At 39.9% G+C, this 9771-nt stretch overlaps 1 protein-coding gene across 3 annotated transcripts in view; it reads right to left on the bottom strand.

Annotated features, from left to right (window-relative positions):
• Window positions 1-1049: 1049 nt before the first annotated feature.
• The window catches only part of pstpip2 (proline-serine-threonine phosphatase interacting protein 2), a 136920-nt gene continuing 128198 nt past the window's right edge, over window positions 1050-9771 (bottom strand). For 2 of the 3 annotated variants that reach the window (XM_072256583.1, XM_072256586.1), the window contains 2 exons: window positions 8324-8386; window positions 1050-3421 (listed from right to left, as the gene is read on the bottom strand). In XM_072256583.1, coding sequence (XP_072112684.1) covers window positions 8328-8386 — 59 coding nt within the window. In that variant the 3' untranslated portion in view covers window positions 1050-3421; window positions 8324-8327. The other variant, XM_072256584.1, reaches the window with a different exon arrangement.

The following is a 9771-nucleotide window of genomic DNA, read 5'->3' as shown; positions in this document are numbered from 1 at the left end:
ACACCACAATACAGGAAGAAAGTGGTAGCAATAGAAAGGACACAGAAGAGGTTCACCAGGTTGATGCCTGGAATGGAGGGCTTTAGTTACATGGAAGAACTTAGCAGGTCAAGCTGCAGCTATAGCAGAAGTATTAACATGCTGCAGGTCAGGACCCTACTTCAGGACTGAAAAGGAAAGGAAGAGATTGAAGGTACAAAGAAGGATAAGGGAATTGGTGGCGAGAACAACAAAAGAATGCCCTTGGTCCATGTCTTGCATCCAACCAGCCACTACCATTTTTGCCAGCTCTACACTTTGCTTCACTGACATGGCTGTCCACAGCCTTCTCCAATGCTACAGAGGCAAAATGCAAACTGGAAGAACATCTCCCGTTCCACAGGAAGCTTACATCCCAATACTGTAGTACAAAGAGAATTTTCCAATTTGAGTTAATTTACACCCGTTGTTCTTGTCCCCGACACACTGACGTGTCAATATAGTTTTCTTCCTCTTCTGTTCACCTTTTCTATCTTCTCCACTTCTTGTACACCCCTAGTCCCCTTCTCGTGTAGTTCCATCAGCCTCTACTGCTACATACCAGCCATCACTCCTCTTCCCTCCAAGTCCTGTTGCAGAAACTCAACCCAAAAAGCCCACTTACATATTTTCCCTCCACAGTTGCTGCTTAACCTGCTGAGTTTTCCAGTGATCTGAATCAAAATTTTAAGGCCTTCCCCTATCGCCATTCATGAGATAGTCTGTTCTCCAGGATTCTGATAGGATCCTCAATCATTCAAAATTGATTAAGTGCTTGGAAATGTGTTCTGCATGTTCAAAATCATTTAAAGAAACACTTGGATTAAAATGATGAAATAATGGATAACAGCTTTACCAGAATAACCTATTCATGCTTGCCAGCACCATTCAGGTCTCCCCCCCCCCCCCCAAAAAAAACCCTTTCACACATTCAATTGTCTACCATCAGTAAATTAACGAAGAGTGTGTGTATGTGTGGCTGTCAGAGATGACTGAGTTGATTCAATGAAATATGTACACAATGTTTCTAATTTGACAAAATGTTTAATGGAACCAGTACATTTTAAATCTCATTTAAAGGAAAGGTCTACCATTTATAGAAAGGATGATAGTTAGTTACCTTTGTTTTTCATCTTTCCAGTTAAACCTGGGAAAGATGCAATCGACTGCCAGTTAGGAACTGCCCATTTTTAATTATTTCAAGAACACAGTTGAAGTATATGCATTTTTTCTACACAAATAATATTAAATGAATTTAAAAACAATTTTGAAGCATTATCCAGTATCCACATCAAGCATAAATTATTTGGTGTAAAGACTACAATTGATTTTCCACAAAAAAAAAACACCCATGTCTTTATCGTAAAACTCAAGCCTCAAAATAAATAATGTTTAGCTAGCAAGTAACAACACAACATTGAAACAAAAGAATGATCATTTCAATGCGAGTTATTAATATTCAGCAGTACCTATGGTGCTTTTTCCTCACGTCTTTAGACTAAACTCTACCTGAGATGGCCAACCCACTAATGCTAATGCTGCTGCTTTTCCTTTTCTCTTCTAAGGGTGTGGATCTTGTACAGTATTCAAGTGTTAATTGATACCATACCTGCTACAACAGTCTGCTGATGAGCTTTGACCCAAAATGTTAACTCTATTTCTTTTCCCACAGATGTGGTCTGATCCACTGAGTATTTCCAGCATTTTGTGTTTTTATTCTAATCATCAGTAACTTTCTTACAAAAATATTATGAACAAATTTGCACAACTGTATTTACCATAGTTTTTGACTTCCAGTTACTCCTTATAAGATGCTGCTCAGAAATGTAGATTTTATAGTTTTCACAAGCCTGCTGTTATACAAGTTAAAGTAGGCCCCATTTATCTAAATCCCTGACTAGAGCTGTTGAAAATATAGTGAATCCACTCTGCAAATACGCAAAGGCTCTGCCTCTGTGCTTTGAATAGAATTCATTTTTATTTAAAATGGACTGAATAATGAGAACTGAATGGAAAAGTGAACGGAGGGAGCATCACAGGGAGGTAATGACAGATCTTTTTAACTAGTCGCTGGGTCATGTACTGCAAGAAAATAAAACACAGAAGTTGATCCAAGGATTGAACTGGCCTTATAAAAAGTGATAGCAGCCCTTCAAATCAAATACATTATTAATAAAAAAATGAATTAGATTAGACAAATTAAGCTCAGGGTACAAAAAATATTGTTAAAACTTAATTTGGCTTGCAAATGTATTGGACTTACAAATTATAGTGACAGGTAAATGAATGGTCCCTTTTGTCTGATCTTGCTCACTTAAATTGATAGTTTACCAGCATGCTGGTGCCAAGGCAAAATGGAAATAAGGCACCATTTTGAATGAGACAAGGGACATAACTAAAAGACTTAAAAAAAAAAATCACCTAAAGCAGAAGACGGGTCTATGACTTTCTCTAATATTCTCAAAGTACTCATTTTTGTTTAGCAAATATTTACCTCCTTTTATAAAGTAGGACTCCGTCCCATGCTTCATTGCAGATAGTCAAAATTATGAAGGCAAAGTGGGTTAATTTTACATTTTGTTCACACCGTTAATTGAAGTTTATCAAACATAACAAGTACATATTACAAGGATTTTTACCCAATCTTCCAAATAAAATTCATTAACACCTATGTTATTTTGAGTTCAACCACCTTCCCTCCACCCAAACTGTACAGCCTCTATCTCAACAATTGCTATTGATGCATCTGGAGGGCTCCATTAAGAAACCAATGTTATTTTTGGTTGGAAAATGTACTTCCATTTTAATATCTACCAATCTACACATTTCAAATGTTCAAATAGATTGTGCATAACGAGCATTTAGGTAACAACTCAGTTCATGATTTGATTGAAGAAGAGCCTTCACCTTATTTTTCTTCAACAGCTTTGTGTAGGTTTATAGGTTGAGGCTAATAATTTATTTCAGCATCCCAGCATAACAAGTACTATTTATCCTTGTTTAACCCTTACCACCTCTCCATCCTTGATCCATCAGCACTAGTGTAGAGATCCAATTGTTTCCCCATATAGAATTTCCCTGTTAGTTGGAATTAACCAACAGAGCCATAAAAAACACATGCCAGTGTAGAATTAGTCTTTTAGTTTAACATGGGGTGCAGAAGGGCTAACAATGGATTCACAATTCCTTCCTAATTGATATTGGCACTCAAAATATTTGGTATTACTGGCAAATTGTTGTGATGTAGAAATATATATGTGTACGTATAAATTCTGGCAGCAAGGGCTGTATTCTGTGGTAGTAAAACAAATTGCCATTTTCAAATGATCTTGCATCTCTTGGTGGCCAGTATGTTGATGTTCCAACACCAGAGAGCACCTGTTGGCATTTGTGCTGTTGTAATCTGTGGACACAAGCGGTGAGCACTGAAAACATTAACTGATACGTTCCATCAGTCACTAAAGTGTTTTATATAGACAACTTATATGTAAAAAATTCGATCCAATATTTGCCTGTTTGGCTTGGTTCTAATTTTAAGTTATCCGTCGCATGCTACTGTTTCAAATATACCAAATGCAAGTCACATGACACAGTGCAGTCAAATAATACACAGTAAACAAAGCAGACCTTTACAGACACAGGCTGTAATACATTCAATTCATGTGTTAACATCTTTGAATCATCAGAAGGTATAGATTAACATCTCAGATCTCCCTAGAAATGCTGAAAGAATCCAAGACTGTACAGTATAAGCCTAGGGATCCTGGTTCTGAAGCAGTCAGCTGCTTGATAGAAAACTGGAATTCTGGTGTACAAAACTTTTGTTTTCACTCCAGCCAAAGCGCATGACCATATACTTCCCTCCACTATATTCCATCTGCCACATATTTGCCCATTATCCCAAAATGTTTAGGTCTTGCAGACTCCCTGCTTCCTCAAATTACCTGCCTCTCCACTTAACCTTCGTATCATCTGCAAACTTAGCCACAAAGCCATCAATTCTGTCATCCAAGTCAATGACATAATATGAAAAGAACTGCTAGTCACAGGCTGCCAACCAGAAAAGGTCCCCTTTATTCTCACTCTTTGCCTCCTGTCAGTTGGCCAAACTTCTATCCAAGCTGGTATCTTTCCTGTAATATCTTATTAAGCAGCCTCATGTGCAGCACCTTGTCAAAGGCCACCTGAAAATCCAAGATAATAACATCCACTGACTCTCCTTTATCTATCTTGCCTGTTATTTTCTCAAAAAATTCCATCAGAAAGAAGGAAACCACGCTGACTTTGGTCTATTTTATCACACGTCTCAAAATACCCCGAAACTTCATCCTTAATAATGGACTCCAACATCTTCCCAGCCACTGAGGTCAGGCTAGCTGGTCTATATTTCTTGAAGAGTGGAGTGACACTTGCAAATTTCCATTCCTCCAGAACCATTCCAGAATCTGGTGATTCTTGAAAGATCATTACTAATACCTCCTCAATCTCTTCAGCCACCTCTTTCAGAATCGTGGGGTGCACACCATCTGATCCAGGTGACTTAGCAACCTTCAGACCTTTCAGTTTCCCAAGCACCTTCTCCTTAGTAACAACAACCACACTCAATTTTGTTCCAACACTCTCAAATTTCTGGCACACTGCTGGTATATTCCATAGTGAAGACCATGCAAAATACTTATTAAGTTTGCCTGCTATTTCTTTGTCCTCCATTACTACCTTTTCAGCAGTCCAATTTTTTCCAGTGGTCCAATATCCACTCCCATCTCTCTTTTACTCTTTATATATCTGAAAAAAATATTTGGTCTCCTTTTATATATTATTGGCTCTTCATATTTCATTTTTTTCTCTCTTTATGGCTTTTTTTAGTTGCCTTCTGATGGTTTTTAAAAGCTTCCTCATCCTCTAACTTCCCACTAATTTTTGCTATATTAAATGCCTTTTCTTTTGCTTTTATGTTGTTTCTAACTTCCCTTGTCAGCCAAAGTTGCATCATCCTCAATTTAGAATATTTCTTCATCTTGGGGACCCATTCATCTTGTGCCTACTAAACTCCTCGCAGAAACTCCAGCCTTTGCTGCTCTGCTGTCATCCCTGCTAGAGTACTCCTCCAATCAACCTTGACCAGCTCCTCTCTCGTGCCTCTGTAATTTTTGGAATTCCCTTTACTCCATGGTAATATTGATATGTCTGACTTTAGCTTCTCCCTCTCTAACTGCAGGGTGAATTCCATCACTACCTCCTCAGTAATCAAATCTGGTTCATTGCACAACACCTGAACTGCCCTTTCCCTAGTGGGCTTAACCACAAGCTCCTCTAAAAAGGCACCTTGTAGGCTCCTTCCCTTGTGATCCAGGACAAACCTGATTTTTCCCAATCTACCTGCAGCTTGAAAGCTCTTATGACTATCGTACATTGTCCTTTTTACATGCCTTTTCTATCTCCCATTGTAATTTGTATCCCACAGCTTGGCTACTATTCGAAGGCCTGTATATAACTCCCATCAGGGTCTTATTACCTTTGCAATTTCTTAACTCCGTCCATAAGCATTCTACATCTTCCGATCCTAGGTCACTTCTGTCTAAAGATTTGATTTCATTTCTTGCAATCCGGGGCACTCCACCTACCTGTCCTTGTGATACAATGTGTATCCTTGGATGTTAAGCTCCCATCTTTCAGCCACGACTCAGAGATGCCCACAATGTCACACCTGCCAACCTCTAACTATGCTACAAGTTCATCCACCTTATTCCGTGTACTGCGTGCAGTCAAATACAGCAGCTTCAGTCCTGTATTTACCACCCTTTTGACTTGGGCACCACATTACATTTCAACTCATCCCACTGACTGCAATTTTTCCCTGTCATCTGCTTGTCCTTCAGTCTCATTGCACACTGCATCTACTTGTGCTGGGCAGCTCCACCCGAAATCCTATGTCTCCAGTTCCCATTCCCCACCAGATTAGTTTAAACTCTCCCGATGTTGGGAGGGTTAGTGCGATTGTTTTACAGCGCCAGGAATCAACAATTGGGGTTTGATTCCCGTTGTTTGTGAAGAGTTTCTACGTTCTCTCAATGATTGCGTGGGTTTGCTCCAGGCTCCACTGGCTTCCTCCCACATTTCAAAGATGTATCGTTAGGGTTAGCGAGTTGCGGGCACAACATGCTGGTGCTAATTGCCCAGCACAACCCTCGCTGATTTGAACTGACGCAAACCACACTGTCTGTCTCGATGCACACATCACAAATAAAGCTGATCTTTAAACAAAGGTGGATGAGAGCTTGTCTGTATTATGATGATTTAAAACACCTCATGATCTTTTGGAAACAAGAGTGATACAGAGAAGGATGTTAAAGGGGAGCTTCACTTTCAACACAATGAATTCACACAACATTCTGTAGTGCACAGACAATTTGCCACGTCTGCCGTGCCGGGTGATAAACTGAATAGTGGAAAATGTGTTTACAAAGAGAACCTCCCCAACCCCCTGCTTGCAGGTGTATAATAAAGGAGGAAGGCAGGCAAGTTAGTTAAATGCAGAACTAGTAGTGCAATGTATTTGCTGCACAGGAGCCCAACATGGTGCCACACTCCAATCAAGACTTCACCCATGCCTCTACAGGAGGGAGACTGAAAATCTGCCTTAGCTGTGCCGTAACAACCACCTCTTACTCAAGGTCAGCAAGACCAAGGAGCTTATTATTGACTTAAGGCGAATGAGACTGGAGGTCCATGACCCAGTCCTCACTGGAGGATCAGAGATGGAGAAGGTCAGCAACTTTAAATTCCTTGGTGTTACCATTTCGGAGGATCTATCCTGGGCCCAGCACGCAAGTGCAATTACTAAGAAAGCACGACAGCACCTCTGCTTCCTTAGGAGATTTGGCATGACTCTAAAACCTCAACAAACTTCTATAGGTGTGCAGTGAAGAATATATTGACTGGCTGCATCACAGCCTGGTATGGAAACACCAATGCCCATGAATGGAAAATCCTACAAAAATAGTGGATACGGTCAATCATGGGTAAAGCCCTCCCCACCACAGAGCACATCTACTCAAAACACAGTCGCAAAAAAGTAGCATCCATCATCGGGGACCTCCAACACCCAGGTCAGGCCCTCTTCTTGCTGCTGTCATTAGAAAGAAGATACAGAAGCTACAGGACCTACACCAGCAGGTTCAGGGACAGTTATTACCTCTCAACCATCAAGCTCTTGAACCAAAAGGGAAAACTTCACTCAACTTCACTTGCCCATCATTGAACTGTTCCCACAATCAATGGACTCACTTTCAAGGACTCTTCATCTCACCTTATCAATATTTATTGCTTATGTATTATTATTATTTTTTAAAATATTTGCACAGTTTCTTTTCCTCTCCATTCTAGTAGAATGCCCAAGTTGGGTGGTCTTTCATTGATTCTGTTATGGTTATAATCCTATAGATTTATTGAGTACGCCCACAAGAAAATGAATCTTAGGGATGTATATGGTGACATATACTGTATGTACTTTGATAATAAACCTACTCTGACCTTGTATTCCCTTTCACTTCTTCCCCAGGCTTTCCCCTTGTGTACCATCTAAATTTCTAAATTTATAACCAACCAAACATGTGGTAGTGAGTTCCACAATTTAACCACATACTAGTAAAGAGCTTCCTTCTTTATTCCATCCCAGATTCACTAGCAGTCATTGTATTTTTTTTTACTCCCTACATTGTACTTGTGCATCCAACTAAAGCACCTTCACAATTTGAATTCCCTCTTGGATCATCGTTCACTCGTGAAATTGAAGTGCCCCAGCCTGGTCGGTGTTTCCTCACAAGTATCGTGTGTGTGGCACTACAATCGGGTTAAGTGGGACTGACTCAGAATGGTGGTTCAAAGCCAAGTACCTCTGAGGCACAGTCAAGCTGCAATATACACCACCACAATCTGACACCTCACGTCTCTCACTCCACCACTGTAATCAACTGAGATCAACTCCAGTTTAGAGACGAGAGAAGGATGAGAGGCGACAGGCGGAAGTGCACTAATACTGAACAGTAAAAAGTCGCCCCTACAGCAGGTAGGTGGCAGAACCTGGGGAGGTGATAAATTACTGGGAGTATTACAGATTAGACTGCCGTCAACCAGCACAGAGTAAAATGGCCTCATTCCATTTCCTGAGGAAGTTTGGAAATATTGAGCCATAAGATGAATTACCAAATAACAGCCACAGAGAATGAATTCTGCCAGCAAAGTTGGGCATTTGTGAGGGGTGAGGTACGGGGAATGAGAGGAAAGGATAGTAGGTAGTACTTACACTGTTAATGGTATCGAATGAAACTATAACCCTCTTCTGCAACAGTGGCATATTGCGGTTCAGCTACATTAAAAGAGTAAACAAAGAGAGAAAGTCAAGGACGTTGAATTCTACGGCTTTTGACAATGTTGTTTGGCCTTGGGGGTTAATATTTGACAACATGCACGGATTAGCAGCAAACACAAGCAGACACAGGCAGTGGCAATTTGAGAGATCGAGTGATCAAGCAATCTGTCCACAGGAATAAGATACAAAAAATATCCAGAAGGAATGGTTTGACTCTTATGTACCGCACACTGAGTGTTGTGCATTATATTTTTCCAAAATAATTCTTTACAATCCTTACTTTGATCTCAATGTTCATAGGTGCTTCGTGGCCATCAGATGGAAACGTATGTTTGTGTTTTTATCACTACTTTTCAAAGAGTTAGAGGGAAAATTAAATTTATATTAATTAAGAAACTACAGAACTAAAAACAGAAAAAACCATTTCAGATCATCAGTGAAATATCAACTGTTCTTTTGCCACAGATGCTGGCAGTCCGAACAGTTCAAAATATTTTCCATTTTTATTTCTGTAAGTTAAATAAAGTCAATTCTAATTGCTTTCTAAATCATTAAGACCGTGCTCCCAATGTGAAGGAGGTGCACATTCAAACAGTGAAATCAAAACCAGAATTTTAAAAAATTTCTTTGCACAATTGCTAGCATGATCCAAACAGACAGTATGGAATCTCACTGTGGACTTCTGTGGTTCAAACTGCATTTCCTCAGCATCTAATATGGAACTATGGTTTTGAACTAATATGGCAGGGGGATGGGAACCCACACAGAAGAGGGAAGTGATGCAGAGACCAAAGCTAGAGTTAGTGAAGAAAAAAGAGTAGAGTGCGTAAAAGTAAAAAGCAAAAATCACATAGGTCACTAGATTCTAAGATGACAATAAGGGCATTTTATCTAAATGCCCGTAGTATTAGAAACAAGGTTAGTGAACTTGTGGCATAGATCAGTACCAAGGCATATGATTTAGTGGCCATTACAGAAACCAGGTTGCAAGGTGGAGATGACTGGGAATTAAATATCCAAGCGTATCAGGTAATACGGAAAGATAGGTAGGAAGGCAAAGGAGGTGGGGTGGTGCTCTTAATTAAGGATGAGATCAGGGCAATTGTGAGAGACAATATAAGATCTATGGAGCAGAATGTTGAGTCCATCTGGGTAGAGATTAAGAATAGTAAAGGGAAAAAAATCACTGGTGGGAGTTGTCTATAGACCACTTAATAAAAATAATTGCAGTGGCAGAGGCGATTAACCAAGAAATAACTGAGGCTTGTAAGAACGGAACGACAGTTGTCATGGGAGGATTTTAATTTCCACATAGATTGGGTGAATCAGGTTGGTCAAGGAGGTCTTGAGGAGGACTTCATGGAATGCATCCATGATGCCTT

The sequence above is a fragment of the Mobula birostris genome, chromosome 4, assembly GCF_030028105.1.
Source record: "Mobula birostris isolate sMobBir1 chromosome 4, sMobBir1.hap1, whole genome shotgun sequence".
NCBI lineage: Eukaryota > Metazoa > Chordata > Chondrichthyes > Myliobatiformes > Myliobatidae > Mobula > Mobula birostris.
The sequence above is the reverse complement of the archived record's forward strand: the minus strand, read 5'-3'. Positions and strand labels throughout refer to the sequence as shown.